Source organism: Pseudophryne corroboree, chromosome 5 (assembly GCF_028390025.1).
Source record: "Pseudophryne corroboree isolate aPseCor3 chromosome 5, aPseCor3.hap2, whole genome shotgun sequence".
In the NCBI taxonomy this organism is placed as follows: domain Eukaryota; kingdom Metazoa; phylum Chordata; class Amphibia; order Anura; family Myobatrachidae; genus Pseudophryne; species Pseudophryne corroboree.
In genome coordinates this window covers 466,826,613-466,853,720 of record NC_086448.1, presented here as the reverse complement: position 1 = coordinate 466,853,720, position 27,108 = coordinate 466,826,613, and the positions used below count along the sequence as shown (strand labels likewise).

At 43.9% G+C, this 27,108-nt stretch overlaps 1 protein-coding gene across 2 annotated transcripts in view; it reads left to right on the top strand.

Moving 5' to 3' along the window:
• The window catches only part of OTULIN (OTU deubiquitinase with linear linkage specificity), a 285,053-nt gene extending 267,532 nt beyond the window's left edge, over positions 1–17,521 (top strand). For both annotated transcript variants that reach the window (XM_063922959.1, XM_063922958.1), the window contains 3 exons: positions 474–593; positions 5,515–5,781; positions 15,356–17,521. In XM_063922959.1, coding sequence (XP_063779029.1) covers positions 474–593; positions 5,515–5,781; positions 15,356–15,547 — 579 coding nt within the window. In that variant the 3' untranslated portion in view covers positions 15,548–17,521. The remainder of the gene's footprint in view (positions 1–473; positions 594–5,514; positions 5,782–15,355) is intronic.
• Positions 17,522–27,108: the final 9,587 nt, after the last annotated feature.

Sequence of the window (27,108 nt, the reverse complement as noted above, 5' to 3'; positions counted from 1 at the left end):
GCACTCAAAATGGACTTTAAAACTTACCCTCTGGAAAATATATTTTGGCCTAGGACAGGTCCAGGAGCCCAGTTCCTGATTATTTCATATTTAATTAGAGCATAGGTCTGCAAACTCGGTCCTCATTACCCCACACAGTGCATGTTTTGCAGGTAACTTAGCAGGTGCACAGGGTATTAATTACTCAGACACATTTTAAAAGGTCTGCAGGTGGAGATAATTACTTCACTTGTGATTCTGTGAGGAGACCTGCAAAACATGCACTGTGTGGGGTAATGAGGACCGAGTTTGCAGACCTATGAATTAGAGGTTAAGGAACTGAGTTCCTGCTGAAAAATAGTACTGCTTATTATTAATGAATGTACATTATGAAATCTAATTCTGTTTACAAGCAGTGTGAGATTAGGCTTTTCTGAATTAATTTAGTATACATTTATGGAGCTTATGTTTTATTAATTACAATTTATTCACAGTTGCCTGAAAAGCTTATTAAGAAGTATGACTGGATTATGTCATGGAGATTCAGGCATTCGTATGGGAACAAAAAAACTTGGGTGCGGATAAAGACATTTCTGGAATTACTTAAGAAAAAGGTAAGTGCAAAGCAAAAGTGTATTTTTTTGTTGCAGTTAATGAATTTTAGAAGCCAGAAAATAGGTGCAGTCACATTAGATCACAAAATGTTTACAGGGTTTGCAAGTGTTAGGGTAATATTTAGTTATAAAATGGCTTCATAAGATTGAAAGACATGTTTAATGTGTTTGCAAATGCCTTTTCTTATAGTTACTGATCACAGGGTTGACGGTCATTAGGTCGACCACTATTGGTCAACATTATGAAAAGGTCGACATGACAAATAGTTGACGCACAAAAACATAGACACAACATTTTTTGTTTTTGGTGTCATTTTAACCATCAGAGAACAGGGAACCCCAATTAGTGTACCGCATCCCTTCACGTGGTTCTCTTCGCTTGCCATGCTTTGGGCAGGTTACTATTCCTAATCGTAGTCCACGTGGATGGAAAAATTGTGTAGACCATTTGCAACTGTCGAACATAAGCACTGTCTTCCTTTTACACATCGACCTAATGGCCATGTCGACCTTTTATCAGTGGCGACCTAATGCAGGTTAACTATCAGTGGTCGACCTATTGAGTGTCAATCCAATTAAGTTCAACCTATCATCCGGATACCCTTTATTACAGGATAAAGATAAAATACAGTCTGCCATTAAAACTCTTAACTCGGTAAACATTAAATGGTATTGCTGGAGAGAGGGACTGGCCATACCTCCCAACATGACCCTCTCCAGGAGGGACAGAATGCTCTGCTCCTGGATTTCCTTCTTACTGTATGATTGCCAACACCTGTAGTGAAACACCTTTCTTATCCATTACCTGTTCAACACAGGTGCAGACAATCATACATTAAGAGGAAAATCCAGAAGCAGAGCATTGTGTCCCTCCTGGAGAGGGTCATGTTGAGAGGTATGAGACTGGCAATTTAATAATTAATGTTAAGAATTGTTATACTGTACATGCAGTCACTGCAAGATGATGACCGCATATGTTAGATCTGTTTATGAATTTACTATAGCTGAATTTCAACTTCACGCAAAGCCTCTAGAAGTGAGCGATAGATCCTGCCCACTGGAAGGTCTAACTCACTGCAAACCTAGCCAGCAGTAGGCAGTCTGTGTAATTTCATACACTAGATTTGTTTTTCCCCAGAGACTCCTTCAAGGTGTTTTCACTCTATACCAAAAGTTGTATGCTTTAGAGTTTCATTAGACTCTTGTTGACTGAGCAGAAAAAGACAGAGGGGCCTTGACACCACCAGTTGTAGATCAGTAGAAAGTCTTGAGCGGCATCCCACCTAGGTGTCTTGCATAGTAAACATCTTTCAGGCAAGTGTGATACTCTCCCTGCTGAATGTGAACTACCATATTGGTATGTAGTAAAGGTATTTGACCTTGCTGTTCTGTGGAGATAATCCCGCAGACTACTTCTTGAAAGAGGGTCCCCACCCCTGTTTGAATAAATAAATGTAAAGAAATCTGCTTGTGCTGGGTAACCACAATATCTGATAGACTGAATCAAATTTATTATATATAAATGTACACAATGTTTCTACTTGAGTATGCTTCTGTTGCCAATGAATGCAGGTGGTTAGTACATTTCTTTACATTTATCATATTGATATGTTTGCAGCCAGATTCACTTCATATGGCACTTTTTTGTTTGTTTTACATAGTTGTATTATGGTATGTAGGTTTTTACAGCCGTGGATACTATTTTGCTTGACGCAATATATTGTGACCACAGAAAGCTGGTTTAGCACTCAGCTGGGGTTGGCAATCAATGCTGCTTGTTCGCGCCATTGCGATTTGCACACCTGAGTACTTGGAAATGACTGAAGCCTGAAAAACTGGTATAAAACGGTGTATCAACGTAATAAAAGGTATTGCGTCTTGGCGATTCTATAAGACATCCCAGAAATTACGCGCCATGTCTCGGAAAAACGATAGGTAAATGAGGGCACATCTATAGTATATACCACACATTTATGCTGTGTGAGGTGATTTGCATTTGCTTACTATATGATAGGGATAGATGCAGTCTTTATGCATTGTGTCACTTGCAGGTACTACTATGTTCTTTTTTATGTTACTCTTTGTGTGAGATGTTGAATTACAGCTTGCTATAAATCAATTTGGATAAAGTATTTTGTTTATATGTGCAAAGGTTTCACTTATCAGGTTAGGTTATGCTACGTCTAAATCTATTATAACATATTGCCTTGTTGTCGACCCTTGTCTACGCACCTTGTGCATCTGCTATGTATTATGCACAGTATGCATCTTGTGTGTACTGTATGTATGCACACATGCCCGGTACTTTTGTATGCATTGCGGTTGCTATGGTTTAGCAAATGCAAACCTTGATTCAAGTACATTATTATATATTGCAGCTAAATTGTTTCAGTTGGTGACTGGGCACCCGTTCTGGATCTAAAGCTCCGTTCATAAACAGTGTTTTGAAAGGCAACAGATGTACAGTAGCTCTCTTATGTTCAGGTACTGAACATATTCTCATTTTATATTCCCTGAGGCCCACTTTTTGGCCATTCTCTCATGTCCTAGGATAAAAAAAGAGACAGACACTTGTACCTACCTGGAGTTTCATGTTCTACTCCATCAAATGTCATTCTGTCTTTGTTAAATAATTGAGGGGTGCATGAAGGTGTGCAGCATTTTATGTGGACTACCCAAAATCTCTGATGGGCTTTATTTTGGTCTTTGTCCTACCCCATCTGGTGGTTTTGATCAGGGGCGTGTAGTGAAGTAAATTGCTGAGGAGACGCTGGCTAGTAACAGAGCCAGATTTACACACATATATGAATTCAAGGGTTCAGTAGCATATACTGCTGGACATTTGGTGAGTTTTGATCAGAGATGTGCGGACAAGGTAGTCAGGGGAGGCACTGCCAGTATACTCCAGAGTTTTGTCTATAAAAATGATTAAAATCATGCAAAGAAGTATTTATAGTATCTTCTTTGGAGTATTAATTGGAGTGTGATTGGAGAGACTCTGTCTCCCCTGATCTGATAGTTAAAAAATTATATTCTTATAATAATGTGTTACTACAGCATTCATTGTATTTACTGCATAAGACCTTGTTGTATACATACAAACAACTTCATAACCCAAGTGTTGTATATTTGTGTGTTAATCACACACATCTACAATATTACTTCTTATACCTTTATTTTTGCTTTGAATGTTTGTCTGCTAAGATTAAAGTAGGTCTTTTGGTTTTTATTGTAACTAATAATAATTTTGTCTGTGAGAACATTTCTTGTATCATACAGACTTAATATAAATTAATTTCTATTGCCTTTTATATTTTACCACATACTTTTATACTAAGCCTGTATTACGTAATAAAGATCTGTTAGTGAAGGGAACATATGGGTTTATTTTGTTGGAAAAATAATTTCTTCTCTTAATCAGCTTTGAAACTTCATCACAAATGGATTTTTGGATAGGCAGCTGCCAGGAGTTTTAAGTGTACCTTTTGGCAGATGCAAAAGTGTTGCCTTGACTCAGCCAAGCAGCTAATATATAATGAGCATCCTTAAATCCAACGGGACGCATACCTTAGTTACTTACAATTGTGAATGGTGCACTAAACCTAAATTATAAATTGTGTTTTAGAAAACACGTTAACCTAACGTAGAAAAATGTAAAGTGTAAACCTATTTAGTAGGGAGTGAAGCAAAGAAAAGTGCTGGTTACTTAGAACGTTAGCAACATCCTCAGACTTCCAGCATTAAATACAGGTGCTACAGGGGTGTAACTAGAAGTTCATGGGCCCCATCGAAGCTGCACCGCCTGTCCCCTCGGTAGTTACGCCACAGGTCTACTGTACAGTCTAGTTATTTTGTCTGCCATGCGGTTTTCATGTGACCTTAATGTTTAAAAGAGATCTCCATCAAATGCTATGTTTTTTATTGTTGTAAGAGTTAAATAAACTAGATCACACTTGATTTACATTCACCCTATGTTAAATACAGTACATTTAGGTCTGTGAGGGCTTCAACGGTCACACGCCACACTGTTCTCTATTGTCTACATGGCAATTCCCCGATGCCGTTCAGTGGATTCCGATCTGCGTTTTCTTAAGGCATCAGCATAATCCTACATGTTAAAACTCCAGACTTGCCGATTCCGATCATTTATTGGTCAGAATTGGTGTATTGAGGATTTCCAACCTGCTTGATTTTGCTGATGACCCAACCCCGGCATCGGCAAAATCGGAAATTGCCTGATTGATGCCTGATGTATCGGCCCCTTATGTTCAGCTTGTCCATAAATTTTGTTTGCAGATTACCATTTAAATTAATATCTATATCATGAGAACTAAAGTTGAGTAAAACCTGGAAACTAAATAGTTGAAAAGCCTGAAATGAGATATGGTAAATGAGCAAAAGTGTTGTCAGCAGAGACCTTGAAATTACTATTGTGAGCCGAGATATATAGGGGGTAATTCCAAGTTGATCGCAGCAGGATTTTTGATAGCAGTTGGGCAAAACCATGTGCACTGCAGGGGAGGCAGATATAACATGTGCAGAGAGAGTTAGATTTGGGTGGGTTATTTTGTTTCTGTGTGGCGTAAATACTGGCTGCTTTATTTTTACACTGCAAATTAGATTGCAGATTGAACACACCCCACCCAAATCTAACTCTCTCTGCACATGTTATATCTGCCTCCCCTGCAGTGCACATGGTTTTGCCCAATTGCTAACAAAAATCCTGCTGCGATCAACTTGGAATTACCCCCATAGTTGCAGTCACTTCATCTCATAATTGCGTAAATGCTGGTTTGCCACTAAAGAACAGAAATGTTGGGTTTGAGCTACAAAGGACATTGCAGCATTCTGTTCCTTCTGACAAGAGCAGCGTTTGTGTTCTGTGCAGTTCTGTTATGATCTTTTGTCTCCTGTTATACAGTGGGCTGAATTGAGCGAAATGAAGACCCCAGATAAAAAGCAGGCCGCGTGTGATGAGATCTTCCAGAATGAAGAGGAGTATGCTTTGTATGAGGCAGTGAAGTTCTTAATGCTAAAAACGGCTATTGACTTATATAATGCTAATGCGTACGGCAAAGAAGTGCCAGTCTTCTCTTGGCTGCTGTTTGCTAGGAACACTTCTAGTAATCCTTGTGATTTTATGAAGAATCATTTAAATCAAGTTGGGCACTCTGGAGGCCTTGAGCAGGTATGATGCGACAAGAACAATTGACGTATGGTGACAAACTTTATTCTGTCATTCATGAAATACATATTTAGATGCAACAAAAAAAAATTATTTTATTTTTTTAAATAAATGTCTTTAAATGATCAAAATAGGTGAATTCCAGAAACCATGCGTCCATGTTATCTAGAAGTACAATACAGTACAGTATGTGTAGGAAAAAGACATCTCGCTTACCTCCAATTTCAACAGGTTCTCAATGCCTATAACACCCTCAGCTGATAAGCTTATGCTTTGGGTACGTTTATTTTCCAAGGCCCCTTCACATTCATATTTTATTATATATTTGTTTATAGTTTTCCTTGTTAAATCTAATTAAATATTTCAAATTTAAAATAATAGCTTGGCTTTGTTGTACTCTTTGTTCTTTAATATGACCACAATTTAAAACAGTGGTTATTTGTGTGTTGGGTTTTTTTGCATTGGGGCTTACACTCTGCACTGCAGTGAACAAAGTCTCGCCTCTGTAAAATATGGTGTCATATTACACAGAATATGGTGACTGTACAATATCCGGTACCTATTTGGTACTATGCATAGAGGGTAAGGATATAAAGACCCAATGCACCAACAGACAAAACTGTAATCCGCTTTGACAGTTACTGTGGGTTTAGTGAATCCACATGTCAATTCACTATTTAGAAATAAATATATTACAGCTAGAATTGGAGCTTGAAGCAATACTTCATTCAAAATATGTATGTGAATAAACTATTTAACACTGTACTTAAACACTTCAGAGATAGAAGAGTGAGTGGTTAGTAATTAACCTAAACCTCCTTCAGTATACAATAGTCTATATACACATATATATCTATCTTATCACACAAAGGGCTAAATCAGTCCTTCCCAGTCACACATTGCATAAAAGCTAACCTTTGCCAGACATTCTTTGCACAGGGATAATGCAACCACACGCTGCTTGCCATACAGATTACTGTAATCCTCCACATCCGAGTGGTTAGGGTGCTTTCTGGATTAGTGCTTGTCATTTTTGATGATCACAGAATGGTGCAGTGATGACCGGTGTAAGTGTCTACACAGAATAAGGTTAAAGTGTTTAGGAATAGGTTGGGGAGATATTATAGGGAACTGTTTTTTCATTCTAGCTACACTTGAAATGGTTTAGGTCTAGGCCACGATCTTTGCAATTTTGTTAAATTCAAGTCCCATCCAACTATTCTTCATTTGTACTAATTCTAAAATGCTATGGAGATGAAGGTTGGGGCTTTTAACTACAGACAGAATGAAGGTTGGTAGTTATAAGGGGTTTGCTATAGAAAAATATTAAAAAGGATGCCTTCAACCGTATATGGAGTAAGCCGTCTATGCCAATGGCTAAGAATTCTGCTGTAAATGCATAAAGTGATACTTATTTAAGGTGCTGCAATTTTAATCTATATGAACATCCCTAAACTAACAACACAGAAGACGTATAAATCGAAAATCTGCAGCGGTAATGAGCCCTCCTTTTGACCGTGTAAAATAACCAGAGCAATATTGATACAAATGCTCTGGTCTAGTCGGTCGTGTACTTGAATCAAGGTTATGGCATCAGTTCCCACCGTGTTTTAGTATATACCCATATTCTCTTTGAGCCATAAATTGATAATAGGGAAAGTATGCAAGCAAATAAAGACAATGATAAATATATGTTAAGCTTTCATATGGTTCCCTAACGGCAATACATATACAGCCACTGGCAAGGATATTGTAAAGGAAAACAATTTTTATAATACTCAGAAAGATTCTGGTTATAAACATAGACAGCAACCCCAAATGTAAATCTCAGAAATCAATGGTTATGGTACGTACAACACCTGTAAGGTAATGAAAGTTCAAGATTCCACTGTATAGTGGGTTAGTCCTTAAATAAGGAGTCTATTGGTATTATGTGCCATAAATAAAAATTCATACAGTATATGTGTACTTAGTAGTTTGAAAGTGTATGTCCTTGTAGATTTTGCCATTTAGAATACAAATGGCTGCTGTATGTCATATGCTTCGCAGTGAATGACATGTGAGCGGAAACATAGTTCAGATCTCCGGGTACAAAAGGAAGGTCAGGGGCATCTGCTGTTAAAATTCCTCTCTAATACACTAGGTATTGCAGCAGTCAATTTACCGACAATCAAAATCCCGACAGTCGAAATACCGACAGCAATTGACCAACGGTCAAAATCCCAACAAGGTCAAAATACTGACATGGTCAAAATACCGACATTTAAAATACCGACATGTAACATGTCAACAGGTCAAAATGCCGACATGAGTTTTTCATGACTTTTTAATTGAAACCGACTTGTTCATACTTTACCATCTCAGTGGACCTGGATGGGGAATATAATAGTGTGCCGAGCGCAGCGAGGCACCGTGCCCGAAGCGCTCGCCATGTGAGGGGATGCAGCACACTTATATGGTGTCCATGTCGACATACACACAAAAACAAAGAAAAAAATTCATGTCGGCATTTGACCTGTCGGCATTTTACATGTCTGTATTTTGACCTTGTCTGTATTTTAAATGTCTGTATTTTGTCCATGTCGGGATTTTGACCGTCGATCAATTGCTGTCGGGATTTCGACCGTAGGTATTTCATACCGATCCCGCAGAAATGCCAAAGGAAAAGTTCTCTAATGAGAGTACCTGTTCGTGACACGTGGCGTCCATCTGAAATTCTGAACAACCCGTGAGTGCCGCAGTTTTTCTCTACAGCCTATTCTATATTGTATGGTAGTAATGTGTTTGACCCTGGGCTACAGTTCTATCTTATATCACCTCAAATTAATTCTTAGAATACTGCCCGTATACAGCTAATAAAAAATCAGAATGGTTAGTGTATTAGTAGCATTAAGCGTACACTGGCTGGCTGTTGTAGTAGGACGTATGTGTATGGGATGTAGTTGTGGGACCGATGGTCAGGAGACTGCCGGTCACAATGCCTCCCCCAACTTCTCACCCCCCTAGAATCCAGACAGTCTGCATGCCGACTAACGGACTATTCCCACTTGTGAGTGTTCTCTGCACTGAGCCGGCAGAGTGGCGAGCGCAGCGACCCCGCAAGGGGCTTGTTACGCTCACCCCCCCAAACACACACACCCCGCAGTCCATCCCGATGCTGGGATGGTGAAACCACCGGTCACGCATACCCAACCCATGTGTATGGAATAGCTAAATCCTGGCAGTGTTCTTTTGATAAAATGGAGAATTCCAGGGATGCACACACAAGTGTAATGCTCTTGTGAGGAGGCACATTTTGAGAGTAGATTATTTAGCAGTATATTGCCTAGTTTCTAGTTTATGTAGAATCTGACATTTTAGTACTATAGATAAAAAATATAACATGGATAAAAGAAGGCAAGTAATAGCCCTGACTGGGTTGGAGAAGAGAGCTTGAGCATACATGACATAAGGCAACGGCGCACACATAACATACTGTAGATGCGGGAGATTACCCAACAAGGAAATACATATTTCTCTAACGTCCTAGAGGATGCTGGGACTCCGTAAGGACCATGGGGAATAGACGGGCTCCGCAGGAGACATGGGCACTTTAAGAAAGACTTTAGACTCTGGGTGTGCACTGGCTACTCCCTCTATGCCCCTCCTCCAGATCTCCGTTTTAGACTGTGCCCAGAGGAAGATGGGTGCACTGCAGGGAGCTCTCCTGAGTTTCCTGCTAAGAAAGCATTTTGTTAGGTTTTTTTCTTATTTTCAGGGAGCTCTGCTGGCAACAGACTCCCTGCATCGAGGGACTGAGGAGAGAGGAGCAGACCTACTTAAATGATAGGCTCTGCTTCTCGGCTACTGGACACCATTAGCTCCAGAGGGAGTGGAACACAGGTTCGTCCTGGGCGTTCATCCCAGAGCCGCGCCGCCGTTCTCACAGAGCCGGAAGAAAACGAAGAAAGAAGACTACTGAGGCGGCAGAAGCCTTCGGGTGCTTCACTGAGGTAACGCACAGCACTGCAGCTGTGCGTCATTGCTCCCATACACCTCACACACTCCGGTCACTGTAAGGGTGCAGGGCGCAGAGGGGGCGCCCTGGGCAGCAATAGAATACCTCTCCTATGGCAAATGACTATATACATACACAGGTGGGCACTGTACATGTATATAAAAGAGCCCCCGCCATATTTTATTAAGTTTGAGCGGGATAGAAGCCCGCCGCCGAGGGGGCCGGGCTTCTCCCTCAGCACTCACCAGCGCCATTTTCTCTCCACAGCACCGCTGAGAGGAAGCTCCCCGGACTCTCCCCTGCTTGACACACAGTGAAAGAGGGTTTTAAAGTAGAGGGGGGGGGGGGGGGGCACATAATTGGCGATTATACATTACAGCAGCGCTACTGGGTAAACATTGTGTTTTTCTCCGGGGTCATATAGCGCTGGGGTGTGTGCTGGCATACTCTCTCTCTGTCTCTCCAAAGGGCCTAAAGGGGAACCGGTCTTCAGAAAAGCGTTTCCCTGTGTGTGTGGAGTGTGTCGGTACGCGTGTGTCGACATGTTTGACGATGAAGGCTCGCCTAAGGAGGAGGGGGAGTGCATGATTGTCAGGTCGCCGTCGGCAACGCCGACACCGGACTGGATGGATATGTGGAATGTCTTGAATGCTAATGTAAATTTATTGCATAAGAGATTAGACAAGACTGAGGCTAGGGATCAGTCTGGTAGTCAGACCATGCCTGTCCCAGTGGCACCGGGACCTTCTGGGTCTCAGAAACGCACATTATCCCAGATCACTGACACAGATACCGACACGGATTCAGATTCCAGTGTCGACTAGGAGGATGCAAAATTACAGCCAAAATTGGCTAAAGGTATTCGTTACATGATCATTGCTATTAAAGAGGTTTTGCATATTACTGAGGAACCCCCTGTCCCTTACACGAGGGTACACATGTATAAAGAGAAAAAGCCTGAGATCACCTTTCCGTCCTCATTTGAGCTAAGCGAATTGTGCGAAAAGGCTTGGGAATCTCCAGACAGGAGACTACAAGTTCCCAAAAGGATTCTTATGGCGTATGCCTTCCCACAAAAGGACAGGATACGATGGGAATCTTCGCCTAAAGTAGACAAGGCGTTGACACGCTTATCCAAGAAGGTGGCACTGCCTTCCCAGGATACTGCTACCCTCAAGGATCCTGCGGATCGTAAGCAGGAAGTTACCATGAAGTACATTTACACACATTCTGGTACTATTGTTAGGCCGGCTATGGCATCGGCCAGGGTTTGTAGTGCTGTCGCAGCATGGACAGATTCCTTGTCTACGGAGATTGAGACCCTAGATAAGGATACCATTCTAATGACCCTAGAGCATATCAAGGATGCTGCGTTATATATGAGGTATGCTCAAAGAGACATTTGTTTACTAAGCTCCAGAATAAATGCTATGTCTATTTTTGCTAGGCGACTCTTGTGGACCCGACAGTGGACGGGGGATGCCGACTCAAAGCGGCATATGGAGTCGTTGTCTTACAAGGGGGAGGAGTTGTTTGGAGAAGGCCTCTCAGACCTCTCTACTGCTACGGCTGGTAAATCGAATTTTTTACCTTATGTTCCCCCACAACATACTAAGAAGGCACCTCATTACCAAATGCAGTCCTTTCGTTCAAATAAAAGCAAAATGGTACGGGGATCGTCCTTTCTTGCCAGAGGTAAAGGCAAGGGAAAAAAGCTGCACACAGCTAGTTCCCAGGAGCAGAAGTCCCCCACTACGTCTGCAAAATCCACCGCATGACGCTGGGGCTTCCCTGGGGGGGCCAGATCAAGTGGGGGCACATCTTCGATTTTTCAGCCACGTCTGGCTTCACTCACAGGTGGATCCCTGGGCAATAGAGATTGTTTCTAAGGGATACAGGCTGGAATTCGAAGAGATGCCTCCTCGCCGGTTTTTCAAATCGGCTCTGCCAGCTTCTCCGTCAGAAAGGGAGTTAGTGTTAACTGCAATTCAAAAATTGTACCTGCAACAGGTGATATCAAGGTTCCTCTTCTCCAGCAAGGAAAGGGGTATTACTCAACCCTGTTTGTGGTTCCGAAACCGGACGGTTCGGTCAGACCCATTTTGAATCTGAAATCCCTGAACCTGTACTTGAAAAAGTTCAAGTTCAAGATGGAATCGCTCAGAGCGGTCATCGCCAGCCTGGAGGGGGGGATTGAATGGTTTCCCTGGACATAAAGGATGCTTACCTTCATGTTCCGATTTTTCTTCCTCACCAGGCGTTCCTGAGATTTGCGGTACAGGACTGTCATTACCAATTTCAGACGTTGCCGTTTGGGCTTTCCACTGCCCCGAGAATTTTCACCAAGGTAATGGCGGAAATGATGGTGCTCCTGCGCAAGCAGGGTGTCACAATTATCCCATACTTGGACGATTTCCTCATAAAGGCGAGATCTCGAGAGAAGTTACTGGACAACGTGTCACTGTCAGTGAGGACGTTGCAACAGCACGGCTGGATTCTCAATATTCCGAAGTCCCAGTTGGTTTCTACAACGCGTCTGACCTTTTTGGGCCTGATTCTGGACACAGAACAGAAAAAGGTTTTTCTTAAGATGGAAAAGGCTCAGGAGCTCATAGCTCTGGTCAGGAACCTATTAAAGCCAAAAAAGGTTTCAGTGCTTCACTGCACCCGTGTCCTGGGGAAGATGGTGGCATCATGCGAGGACTTTTCAATGGGACCTACTGGACAAATGGTCCGGGTCTCATTTACAAATGCATCAAAGGATCACCCTCTCTCCCAGAGCCAGGATATCTCTCCTGTGGTGGCTGCACAGTGCTCACCTCCTGGAAGGCCGCAGGTTCGGCATTCAGGACTGGATCCTGGTGACCACGGACGCGAGCCTCCGAGGTTGGAGAGCAGTCACACAGGGAAGAAATTTCCAAGGACTTTGGTCAAGTCAAGAGACTTGTCTTCACATCAACATCCTGGAACTAAGGGCCATATACAACGCCCTACGTCAAGCGGAGATCTTACTTCACAATCGACCAGTTCTGATCCAGTCAGACAACATCACCGCAGTGGCTCATGTAAACCGCCAAGGCGGCACAAGGAGCAGGGTGGCGATGGCGGAAGCCACCAGAATTCTTCGCTGGGCGGAGAATCATGTAAGCGCTCTGTCAGCAGTGTTCATTCCGGGAGTGGACAACTTGGAAGCAGACTTCCTCAGCAGACACTATCTGCATCCGGGAGAGTGGGGACTTCATCAGGAAGTCTTCGCGCACATTGCATGTCGGTGGGGACTACCCCAAATAGACATGATGGCATCCTGTCTTAACAAAAAGCTACAAAGGTATTGCGCCAGGTCAAGAGACCCTCAGGCGGTAGCTGTGGACGCCCTGGTGACACCGTGGGTGTTCCAGTCTGTATATGTGTTTCCTCCTCTTCCTCTCATACCCAAGGTGTTGAGGATAATAAGAAGAGGAGGAGTGAGAACAATGCTCATTGTTCCAGATTGGCCACGAAGGACCTGGTATCCGGATCTGCAAGAAATGCTCACAGAAGATCCGTGGCCTCTTCCTCTACGGCAGGACCTGTTACAACAAGGTCCCTGTCTGTTCCAAGACTTACCGCGGCTGCGTTTGACGGCATGACGGTTGAACGCCGGATCCTAGCGGAAAAAGGTATTCCTGATGAGGTCATTCCTACGCTAATAAAGGCTAGGAAAGACGTGACGTCTAAACATTATCACCGAATATGGCGAAAATATGTTTCTTGGTGTGAGGCCAGGAATGCTCCTACGGAAGAATTTCATCTAGGCCGTTTTCTTCACTTCCTACAAACTGGAGTGAATTTGGGCCTAAAATTAGGCTCCATTAAAGTTCAGATTTCGGCCTTATCCATTTTCTTTCAAAAGGAATTGGCCTCTTTACCTGAAGTACAGACTTTTGTGAAGGGAGTACTGCATATTCAGCCTCCTTTTGTACCTCCGGTGGCGCCTTGGGACCTTAACGTGGTGTTTAAGTTTCCTTAAGTCACATTGGTTTGAACCACTTAAAACAGTTGAAATATCTCACTTGGAAGGGGGTCATGTTGTTAGCCTTGGCTTCGGCTAGGCGAGTTTCGGAATTGGCGGCTTTATCGCATAAAAGCCCCTATCTGGTTTTCCATATGGATAGAGCGGAGTTGCGGACCCGTCCTCAATTCCTACCTAAGGTGGTCTCATCCTTTCATATGAACCAACCTATTGCCTGTGGCTACACGTGACTTGGAGGATTCCGAGTCCCTTGATGTGGTCAGGGCTTTGAAAATTTACGTGGCCAGAACGGCTAGGATCAGAAAAACAGAAGCACTGTTTGTCCTGTATGCAGCCAACAAGGTTGGCGGCCCTGCTTCAAAGCAGACTATTGCTCGCTGGATCTGTGACACGATTCAGCAGGCGAATTCTACGGCAGGATTGCCGTTACCGAAATCGGTTAAGGCCCATTCCACTAGGAAGGTGGGCTCGTCTTGGGCGGCTGCCAGAGGGATCTCGGCACTACAGCTGTGCCGAGCTGCTACTTACACTTTTGCAAAGTTCTATATGTTTGATACCCTGGCTGAGGAGTACCTCCTGTTTGCTCATTCGGTGCTTCAGAGTCATCCGCACTCTCCCGCCCGTTTGGGAGCTTTGGTATAATCCCCATGGTCCTTACGGAGTCCCAGCATCCTCTAGGACGTTAGAGAAAATAAGATTTTACACTTACCGGTAAATCTATTACTCGTAGTCCGTAGAGGATGCTGGGCGCCCGTCCCAAGTGCGGACTTCTTCTGCAAGACTTGTATATAGTTATTGCTTACATAAGGGTTATATTATAGTTCATCGGTTTGGACCGAGACTATGTTGTTTGTTCATACTGTTAACTGGGTAGTTTATCACAAGTTATATGGTGTGATTGGTGTGGCTGGTATGAATCTTGCCCTTGGATTAACAAAAATCCTTTCCTTGTACTGTCCATCTCCTCTGGGCACAGTTTCTCTAACTGAGGTCTGGAGGAGGGGCATAGAGGGAGGAGCCAGTGCACACCCAGAGTCTAAAGTCTTTCTTAAAGTGCCCATGTCTCCTGCGGAGCCCGTCTGTTCCCCATGGTCCTTACGGAGTCCCAGCATCCTCTACGGACTACGAGAAATAGATTTACCGGTAAGTGTAAAATCTTATTTTCTCTGCACTCCGTACACTTATACACAACTTATCTGAAAGTAAAATAAAATTATAAAAACTATAACAAATTAAGTTAAGCTCATTAAAACAGTGGTTTCCCATCCAAGGAATAATGACCTCACCCTGCAAATAATCAAACCACCTTGATGTGGTAGAACAAATTGACAAGGAGCATGTAAGTTACCACTCACTACATCAGTGCATGAAATAGTGATTAGCTTAACCCAATCTCAGCGTTCCTGCCATGCGTTTCAGCAACTGTAAGATTGTCTATGTGCTTATATTTTCCTTTTTATCTTGCGCTCTCCTATTCAAAGAACCTCATAAATGAGCAAATTACATTTATTTGGCATACTACATTATACAGTATTAACACAATGTTGTTGTTTTTTTTTCCTGTTTAGGTTGAAATGTTTCTGCTCGGATATGCATTGCAGCACACCATCAAAGTGTACAGACTGTACAAATATGGAACAGATGAATTTATTACACAATATCCTGATGACCAGGCAAACTGGCCTGTTGTAACTCTTATAACTGAGGATGACCGACATTACAATGTCCCTGTTAGAGTGTGTGAGGAGACAAGCTTATAAATAACTCTTTCCCCCGAACTCTTTATGAAAACGTTCTATTACTGCCATGGCTTATATTTGTACTATTGCTGTGCAACTGAAGCTTCCTCATATCTGGCCAATTAGTCCTTTTTTTTTCTTTCTTTTTTTTTATGAACAGTCCTAACCTGATTACAGATTTTTAACATGTGCTTGAGCCGTTGCTCATAAGCCCACATGGAAACTGCACAAATTATATAGGTGGAGGTTGCTTAAATTGCCTGGTTAATGCAAATTGTTTTGCATCCTGAATGTTTATTCTGTAAGTTTAAAAGTTAAGAGAGGTCTACAGTTTCCAGCAAGTATTGTGGATTGCCAGACTATCTATTGGTCACTATTTTGGGATAAATAGACAAACTAACATTTTATGCTTTTGGAAACGTAAAGAACCACCATACCTAAAAAGGCCCATTCCACTGTCACATACAGGACATTTCTACACATTTTCACATACTGTATCAATTTTTGTTAAACCTTAACACGAGAAAGTTTTATTTAAAAAAAAGATAGATGCAGTATCAAAGTGCCTAACTAAACTTATTTTTAGGTAGACAAAGTGCTCTGTTACACCAAGAACAATATCACAAAATGTAGCTGACACGTATGGGACAAGCCAAGTTCCCCAACAGTTTTGTAAAGGAAACTTCTACTTGATAATTCCCCTCAACTCCAAATTAGGAACCTGTGTTGTTTTTTTGTTTTTTTTAACTTATGCGAAGGAAATATCATTTTGTATGCCAACCTTGAAATTGCAAAGATACACAGCTACAGATTTATTTATTTATTTTATTTAGTGTCACGTATGGGACATTTCTACTACTTTTCATGGAATGGCCCAAAAGATCATACAATTTGTTTATAGATAACAAAACTTTGGCAGCCGTATTTACTATACATGCAGCTTTTTTAGTAGATTATTAGAAATACAGTATTTTTGAAGAAAGTTTGATCAGGGGCGAAGAAATTATTTCTTATTTACTGAAGACATAACAGGGACCCTTTTTGGGTGACAACAGATGGCAGTTGCTTACAGTATATTTACTAACCAGCAGGTTGTCATATCCATCAATCATCGCCAACTTTGATCTATATTAGTGGTTCTCAAACTGTGTGCCTAGGCAATTATTTATGGCCAATGTATTAGGTAAAACCAGTGCTGGTGACTGTCAATCCTAAAATATGTGGACAAATAGAAGCAAATCTTGTCCCCCACCACCCAACTGAACTTAAGGATGACCTATAAACACAATACTGCATACTTAATTTAATACTTCTTTCTAAATTTCTCAATAGAAACTTTTGGCCTAGGGGTGTAGTGAAAAAAAAGTCTGATACTTTAAGGTAGTAATTCTCAAACTCTGTCCTCAAGCACCCCCAACGGTTCATGTTTTCCAGGTCACGTAGCAGTTGAACAGGTGTATTCATTACTCACTGATGCATTATAAAAGACCCACAGGTGGAGCAAATTATTTCACTTACAATCCTGTGAGGAGACCTGGAAAACATGAACTCTCGGAGGTACTTGAGGACAGAGGTTGAGAACCACTGCTCTAGGGCGCCATGATTCATAAAAGTTTGAGAACCACTAATCTATAGACTTAAAAAGGCAGTAAAAATACATGCTTGATAAGGCTTCTTTAGCATTTTTTTCTGTTGCCTTTTTAACTATCCTTCAAAGCCACCGATGAGCTGCCACTGGTTAGTAAATATACCCCAAGGTTCATACAGTGTCAAAACTCTCCGGCTAAATTAATATTTGCATACAGCGAATTGGGGCTTTTTCAAAATGGCTTTCAATATTTAGTTAATTTTTTGTATTACAGTAGATTTGGTGGTTTTTACAGCCAGCAAACTGTTGATTACAATTTCAGTTGTTTAATGATTCTTTTATCTTTTCTATGACTAAAAATGTGGATGACCTGAGAAGTTTCATTAAATGGTAAAAAGTTTCAAATACTTTTGAAATTACAATTTTTTCATATGTGAACTTTCTAAGCAATATCTTAAAAGCCACCACCCCACACAAATATGAAACCTTACTTGTGTGTACAACCAGATTCTAACGGAGATCCTCTTATCATGCAAAAGGGGACATATCAACTAAATCTTAAAACTTAGTTTGAAGTGAACCCCAAAAATTAAATATTTCAAAATCATTTCAGGTGCATGGACCGGAACGTCCACTTTGTGCATCTTTAGATGATACCATTGAATGCACCATGGAAACTTACACCATCCTCCACTAGGTGCAGAATCTCCATTAAAGTACTGTATGGCCTCCAGTGTAAGCGATTAGTCATGTGTTCGCAGCCATTTATGCAACACTCCATAACACGTCCATAAAGACTGTATCTCCATGTATCTGAATAGCCACCACCAGTCACCCATCAGGAACACCCAATACATTTGTTTCCAATACAATTCTGAGACAGTGTCCCAAACTGAAACAGTGTCCCCAAATGCAGCACTGCACTGTTACGCATGCACTGTGTGACTTTTTAACTACTTAGATGCATGTGCTGTTAACAATATTGACTATTTACGTGAATATCAGCATTTCGCCAGAATCGGGCTCAATGTATGAAAATCTGAAAACTTTTTAAATGCATACTATACAAAACCACTATTTCCTTTTTCAGCTATGGCAGCTAATAATATATTCGTTGACAATCTCATTAATCAGCTGAGTAGAGACCAATACCTCTGGAAAGTATGTAATATATCTTCTTCCCTATTTCTTTTTATGGTCTCTCCGCTGACAAGTGTCACATGTGAGTAGGAGATTACACTGTTTCAATGTTTTTTTGGCCAAAAAGACTAACCTGTTCATGGCAAGTTTGGTTGGCATCTGTGATGCACCTCTGGGAGTGCAAGCAGTAGCAGCTTTGACTCCCCAGGGACACTTATTGCCAGTACAAATTTATAGATTTAACCCCCTACTTCCATGTTATAGGGGGTTAAATCTATAAAATAGTACCTATTTAACATGACTTCCCAGGTCACACTCGGTGCTGATCTGAGTGAAGCTGTATACTGTACAATGCTTGGAACGTCTGTGCAAGAAATACAGTTTCAATTAAGTTTCTACAACATGGATCATGAACCCATCCTCAAAGAGCAGAAGGTCACCATTTATTAAAAAAAGACCCTTTTTAGGGGTGCTTTCCTACAAACTTTTTAGACTATTTACTAAGTCACCCTTTCCTTATTCATAAGTTTTTAGAGCTTATTGAAGGGCGAAAAAAAATGGTAATCTCATCACTGTGTCTGTGTGGAGCTTAAGATACAGAGTATGTGTCACAACTGAGGGTTTAGGCTGACGAGAGGAAGCCTCAGTTGTAGGGGCTGAGATGAAATTAAACCTGGGAGGTTTAATCAGACCCCTGGACATGTAAGTGCAGAATGATTACCCGAAGGTGTGACCATGACAACCAGTTTAAAATTCAAAATAAAAGTTTATTAACAGACTCTGTGTGATAACAAGCAGTATTCAAGTTTAGCAAAGACAGTGGCAAATAACACAGTTCCTGGAATACATAACCATAGAAGGTTTCTCAGAGCACTGGTAGGTTTAGAACAGATGTAAAAGTCCTTTGATGGAATCACCTTACCAGGCCTGGTTGTAGTTGTAGAAATAGCCAAGGAACATGCCAGTAGTTGTAGCAGGTGAATCTGTAACTTGAGAATGCTGCTGTATCAGCTGGATGGAACCAGCCAGGTGGTAAGACACGGAGTGGATGCTGAGTGGAATCAGCCAGGTGATGAAATGCAGAGTGGATGCTGAATGGAATCAGCCAGGTACTAAAGTCACGGAGTGAATGCTGGATGGAACCAGCCAGGTGATAAAACACAGAGTGAATGATGTGAGATGCTAGGGAGCGTAGAAACAGAATAGCTGAAAGATGATTACCGGTGGTAGTGGATACTGCTGGTAAGATAGGATCCGCTGGATCAGCACCGGTGTTTGGTAGAAGCTGGAATCAGTTGAAAGCTGGCTGCTTGGAAGCAGATAGTAGATAGCTGGAAACTGGACAGCCACGGAAGGCTGTAGAGTCAGGCTGCACTGCAAGATGGAAAGCAGGTGCGGGTCTCTTTGTGGATGCTGGAGACAGGAACTGGAACCTGGAAAAACAAGCCACAGGAGAGAGAGACTGGAACAAGGTATGACATTCAAAGCACTGACCTCTATCTGGCCCAGACACAGGATACTTATACCTGCTGCTATGCAGGCATTGGCTGGGCAATTATGCAGATTCCAGGGACGGTGGATTGGAGGATTTGGAGCATGTGATCAAATCCAACATGGCTGCGCCCATGCTGGAACCTGGAGGGAAAACTGGTTTGAAATGAAATGTGCAAACATAATGATAATGGCGGCGCCGGCCGCGGAGGACAGGAGACGCCAGATGACAGTTATATGCTGAGACACTTGGAGGGCAGCAAAGGCCGCGGCAGGCATGATACATGATTCTGAGAACCTGCAGCAATAACACAGTAACGGCGGCGGAGGCCGCGGAGGATGGGAGACGCCATGTTGGATTCAAACATGGCGCCGCTGTGGTAGTGTCTCAGAATGACAGGAGGGATGTGCAGAGTGTTGACACAGATGAGATCCGGATTTGGAACGCTGGGCCAGTCTCAGAAGACACCTAAACGGCAGGTAATGGCGTCCAGATACCCGGATCGTGACAGCACCCCCCCTTTAGGAGTGGCCCCAGGACACTTCTTAGGCTTTAAAGGAAACTTTGAGTGGAAATTTCGGACCAAGGCAGGAGCATGGACGTCTGAGGCATTGGTCCAAGAGCGTTCTTCAGGACCATAGCCCTTCCAGTCAATGAGATACTGTAACAGACCGTAACGTAAATGTGAGTCCAAAATCTTGGCCACCTCGTACTCGACTCCCCGTTGAGTCTGAACTTTGGGAGCTGGAGGAAGTGCGGAATGAAACCGATTCAGGATCAGCGGTTTCAACAAGGAAACATGAAATGTCCTGGGTATTTTCAAGAAGGGTGGTAACTGTAATCTGTAGGCAACAGGATTGATGACTTGTTCAATCTTGAAGGGACCGATGTAGCGAGGTGCAAATTTCATGCTGGGAACTCTCAACCTCAAATTCTTCATGGACAACCACACACGATCACCCACCTTGAGAGCAGGAACCGCTCTACGCTTCCTATCGGCAAACTTCTTATACCTGGATGAGGCTTTAAGCAGGGCTGCGCGGACGTTCTTCCAGTTATTTTAAAACTGACGCAAGGTGACATCCACTGCTGGAACAGAAGTTGTGGGAAGCGGTTGAAATTCTGGGACTTTAGGGTGGAATCCATAATTAATGGAGAATGGTGTCGAAGAAGATGAGGAATGGTATTGATTGTTGTGGCTGAACTCGGCCCAAGGAAGGAGTTGAACCCAGTCATCTTGAGAGGAAGACACATATATACGGAGGAAGGCCTCCAAGTCCTGATTCACCCTCTCGGTTTGACCATTGGTCTGAGGATGGTAAGCTGTGGAAAACTTTAACTTGACTTGGAGGGCTTGACACAAACTTCGCCAAAATTTGGCTACAAATTGTACTCCACGATCCGTGATAATCTCTTCAGGAAGACCGTGAAGTCGGAAGATCTCTTGTATAAACACTTAAGCCAACTTGGAAGCTGACGGAAGACTGGTGAGAGGGATGAAATGTGCCATCTTGGTGAACCGGTCAACTACCACCCAGATGGTATTAAACTTGTTGCAGATAGGTAGATCGGTAACAAAGTCCATCGACAAATGGGTCCATGGTCGACGGGGAACAGATAATGGAACCAGTTGCCCCGCAGGCGACTGGCGGGAGACTTTGTGTTGGGCACACTTTGGGCAGGAGGCAATAAATTCCATAACGTCCTTCTTCAGAGTTGGCCACCAGTAGGACCTAGAGATAAACTCCAGGGTTTTCTGAATGCCTGTATGTCCAGCAAAGCGGGAAGCGTGGGCCCAATGCATGAGCTTCTTCCTTAGAACTGGCTTAACAAAACTTTTCCCTGGCGGGGGCGTAGAGTCCATCCCTACCGTGGAGAATGCCAACGGATTAATAATAGGATGCTTGTCTGCAGACTCGGACTCATTTTCTTGCTCCCATGAGCGGGAAAGGGCATCGGCCTTACGATTCTGAGAACCCGGACAGAACTGGAGTTTAAAGTCAAACCTAGAGAAGAAAAGTGCCCATCTGGCCTGACGAGGGTTCAGACATTGTGCGCCTTTGAGATATAAAAGATTTTTGTGGTCGGTAAGTATGGTGATTGAATGAGAAGCTCCCTCCAACAGGTATCTCCACTCCTCCAGAGCGAGCTTGATGGCTAGCAACTCCTGATCGCCAATGGCATAGTTGCGCTCAGCTGGGGAGAACTTCCGGGAGAAGAAACTGCAAGGATGTAGATGTCCATCTTTGGCCCTCTGGGATAACACCGCTCCTACTCCAACGGAGGAGGCATCTACCTCTAAGATAAAAGGAGAGTCGGTGTCGGGCTGTTTCAGAACTGGTGCAGAGATGAACCGTTCCTTCAGAAGGTGAAAGGCCTGCGTAGCTTCTTCGGACCACTTGGACGGATTAGCACCTTTCTTGGTAAATGCAGTGATAGGCGCCACAATGGTGGAAAAGTCTCGTATAAACTTTCTATAATAATTGGCGAACCCTAAGAACCTCTGGACCCCTTTGAGGGTTAAGGGTATAGGCCAATTCTGGATTGCTTGGAGTTTCTCAGGATCCATCTCTAGTCCGGAACCGGACACAATGTAACCTAGAAACGGAATGGTTTTAACTTCAAACATACACTTCTCCAATTTACAATAGAGGTGGTTGACACGGAGACGGGAAAGGACCTCCTTTACCCAGAAACGATGATCTTCTAGATTATTAGCAAAGATGAGGATGTCATCTAGATAAACCACGACATGGCGGTATAAGATGTCCCTGAAGATCTCATTCACGAAGTGCTGGAAGACTGCTGGAGCGTTGCTCAATCCGAAGGGCATGACGAGGTACTCCTAATGTCCGTCACGGGTGTTAAAGGCGGTCTTCCACTCGTCACCCTCACGGATTCGGATGAGATTGTAGGCACCCCTCAAGTCCAGCTTTGTGAAAATGGTTGCACCACTAACTCTATCAAAGAGCTCTGTAATCAGGGGTAAAGGGTATCGGTTCTTGACAGTAATGTCGTTCAGACCTCTGTAGTCGATGCACGGACGCAGACCACCGTCTTTCTTCTTAACGAAGAAGAAGCCTGCGCCGGCTGGAGAAGAAGATGGTCGGATGAAACCCTTCGCCAGGTTCTCTTTGATGTACTCTTCCATGGAGTGTGTCTCAGGCAGAGACAACGGATAAGTTCGGCCTCGCGGTGGAACCTTCCCTGGAATGAGGTCGATTGGGCAGTCCCATTCTCTATGAGGAGGAAGGATATCAGCAGAGGCTTTACTGAACACGTCCGTGAAGTCTTGATATGGAGGAGGTGGAACATCAGATGACCTGGGGAAGGAAGAACAAACAGGAAGAACTTTGGCTAAACAAGTCTCAGCACAGGAGGGACCCCATGCCAGTATTTGCGTAGTCGTCCAGTCAATCGATGGGTTGTGGAGACGGAGCCATGGAAGGCCTAAAACCACTGGATGTGTGGCTCTTGGAATCACTAGAAAAGAAATATACTCAGAATGAAGAACTCCCACTCTCAGACGAACTGGAAGAGTTCTTAAGGAAATGACTGCGTCAAAAATCTTGCTGCCATCCACGGCAGTCAAAGAGATGGACGAGGACAGTCTCTCGGTGGGTAGGGACCACCGTTTAACATAAGCTTCGGTTATGAAATTCCCAGCTGCTCCGGAATCAAGGAGGGCAATGACGTTCCTGTAACGCTGAGCAATTTGGAGCGACACTGGGAGGTTACAATCATGAGGAGATGGAGAGGAGATCATTACTCCTAGCCGGCCCTCTCCTTGGCGAGCTAGGATCTGGAGTCCCGAACGTTTGGGACAGGCGTTGATAGTGTGCGACGGAGCTGCACAGTAGAGACATAGAGACTCGGAGAGGCGTCTTCGGCGCTCAGCGGGAGATAGACGAGAACGACCAATTTGCATAGGCTCATCCTTGGATGGAGATGGTTGACAAGGAGGAGGAGCAGAAGATTTAGGAACGGATGATCTTCCTCGCTCGGTTGCTCTCTCTCTGAACCGTAGATCAACTTTCGTGCATAGTGAAATTAGCTCATCCAACTTAGAAGGCAAGTCTCTGGTAGCTAACTCGTCTTTAATGCATTCTGACAAGCCATGCCAGAATGCAGCATACAGGGCCTCGTCGTTCCAGGCCAGTTCAAATGCCAGGATTTTGAACTGTATAAGATACTGTCCCACAGTACGTGTTTCCTGGCGTAGACGGAGAATCTCAGATGAAGCAGAGGAAACCCGACCCGGCTCGTCGAAGATGCGCCTGAAGGATGCTATAAAGTCAGTATAGGAGGACAGCAGGGGATCAGACTTCTCCCATAACGGTGATGCCCAATCAAGGGCTGAGCCACTGAGGAGAGAAATAATATAAGCAACTTTGGTACGGTCACTGGGGAAGTTGCCAGGTTGAAGCTCAAAATGGATTCCGCATTGGTTAAGAAAGCCCCTGCAGAACTTTGGAGATCCGTCAAATTTTGCTGGCGTTGGAAGATGAAGACGTGGTATGGAAATGGGTAAGGTGGGTGGGGTTACAGCTGGAGTCACTGTGGTGGACGCATCAGACGTGTCAGGTCCACGGAGGGTCGTCTGAATCCCATCCAGCCGAGTAGAGAAATCCTGGAGACAGCGGATGATGTGACCTTGTGCAGCCTCCTGATGTTCGAGTCTGGCTGCCAGTTCTTGCATAGGTCTAGCCGCTTGATCCTGGTCTCCAGCTGGATTCATATGGTCAGTGCTTACTGTCACAACTGAGGGTTTAGGCTGACGAGAGGAAGCCTCAGTTGTAGGGGCTGAGATGAAATTAAACCTGGGAGGTTTAATCAGACCCCTGGACATGTAAGTGCAGAATGATTACCCGAAGGTGTGACCATGACAACCAGTTTAAAATTCAAAATAAAAGTTTATTAACAGACTCCGTGTGATAACAAGCAGTATTCAAGTTTAGCAAAGACAGTGGCAAATAACACAGTTCCTGGAATACATAACCATAGAAGGTTTCTCAGAGCACTGGTAGGTTTAGAACAGATGTAAAAGTCCTTTGATGGAATCACCTTACCAGGCCTGGTTGTAGTTGTAGAAATAGCCAAGGAACATGCCAGTAGTTGTAGCAGGTGAATCTGTAACTTGAGAATGCTGCTGTATCAGCTGGATGGAACCAGCCAGGTGGTAAGACACGGAGTGGATGCTGAGTGGAATCAGCCAGGTGATGAAATGCAGAGTGGATGCTGAATGGAATCAGCCAGGTACTAAAGTCACGGAGTGAATGCTGGATGGAACCAGCCAGGTGATAAAACACAGAGTGAATGATGTGAGATGCTAGGGAGCGTAGAAACAGAATAGCTGAAAGATGATTACCGGTGGTAGTGGATACTGCTGGTAAGATAGGATCCGCTGGATCAGCACCGGTGTTTGGTAGAAGCTGGAATCAGTTGAAAGCTGGCTGCTTGGAAGCAGATAGTAGATAGCTGGAAACTGGACAGCCACGGAAGGCTGTAGAGTCAGGCTGCACTGCAAGATGGAAAGCAGGTGCGGGTCTCTTTGTGGATGCTGGAGACAGGAACTGGAACCTGGAAAAACAAGCCACAGGAGAGAGAGACTGGAACAAGGTATGACATTCAAAGCACTGACCTCTATCTGGCCCAGACACAGGATACTTATACCTGCTGCTATGCAGGCATTGGCTGGGCAATTATGCAGATTCCAGGGACGGTGGATTGGAGGATTTGGAGCATGTGATCAAATCCAACATGGCTGCGCCCATGCTGGAACCTGGAGGGAAAACTGGTTTGAAATGAAATGTGCAAACATAATGATAATGGCGGCGCCGGCCGCGGAGGACAGGAGACGCCTGATGACAGTTATATGCTGAGACACTTGGAGGGCAGCAAAGGCCGCGGCAGGCATGATACATGATTCTGAGAACCTGCAGCAATAACACAGTAACGGCGGCGGAGGACGGGAGACGCCATGTTGGATTCAAACATGGCTCCGCTGTGGTAGTGTCTCAGAATGATAGGAGGGATGTGCAGAGTGTTGACACAGATGAGATCCGGATTTGGAACGCTGGGCCAGTCTCAGAAGACACCTAAACGGCAGGTAATGGCGTCCAGATACCCGGATCGTGACAGTATGCCTTTATTGGATGATTCCGAATTGTCTTTATATGTGGATTGTATACTTCAAAACGAGGAAACTGCAGCTCATTCTCGTGAACAAGTTTATTAACATTTATTTATTTCTTCGTCCACTAGGAGTCACAGGAGTGTTAAAGGTGGGTATTGGCTGGCTGGGAGCAGGCAGGCACCAAAAGTGTTTCTTTTAAGTACCCAGCAGGCCTTGCCTTCCCGTCCCCTATACCCCGCTGCCAGGCCCACCAGTTGTTTTTTTTTTTTTTTTTTTGGTGCGACAAGGAGCGGGAACCATTCTTCTCTAGTGGTCTTTTAAGCTCACTTGGTTACTTTTTTTTCCCCCAGCGCTGCGGCGCAACAGAGTGGGATGCTGGCACACTAATCATGCCTACTCCATCATCTGGATCCCGCTGATGGCAGTGCCGGTAACTGGACCAGGGACTTCCGCAGCGGGGACCACAGGCGGCTTCAGGCAGCCCCCCGCAGCCAGGACCAGAGGGAAAATTAGAACGGCTCCCTGCGGTGATCCCCTCCCACTCCAGGGAGCCAGCGGGAGGGCATATGAGTATGAGTAATACCACGCCTGTTTACCACTAGACCACCAGGGCATCAGCCGTGGGGCAGGTGGGCAACATCCATGGGGTCCATCTGAAGGGGTAGGGTGCCTAGCCTGCTGCCCCTCCCCCGACCCAGGGCTCTCTAGTAGCAGTGCTCAAGGTCAGTCTCTGGCCAATTTCTCCTCCCTCCTTGCTCAGTCCCTCCCTAAAAAAGCGCTCAGCAGCCATTTCGGGCTCACATGCTGGCTGGAAGTTGCTGAGTAAGGAGGGTCTGGCCACTGTCTCCCCTGTTCCCCGCTTCGATAGCCGGGTCCAGTCATTTTCTCCTGCCTGTTGATTCCTCACAGGCCAGTTGAGTACCTTGTCCCCTTATTGTCTTTCTGGCATTGTGTGTGTGTGTGTGTGTGTGTGTCTGTAACACCACTGTGCAGTAGTTGGTCTCACTTCCCTTGTACAGACTCTTGTTCTACAGAGGATTCATCAGAGACTAGTATGTGCATGTATATTTCACTTTTCTTGCTGTGTTATATATTACTGTACCCTGTTTACATTTTTTATCATGACTTCCAAGGGCAAGAAGGTTGTTCCACCAGAACCACCAACTTGCGCAGTATGTTGTAATATTCTGTCTTCACAGGATTCTTTGGACACCGGTCGTTGTAGG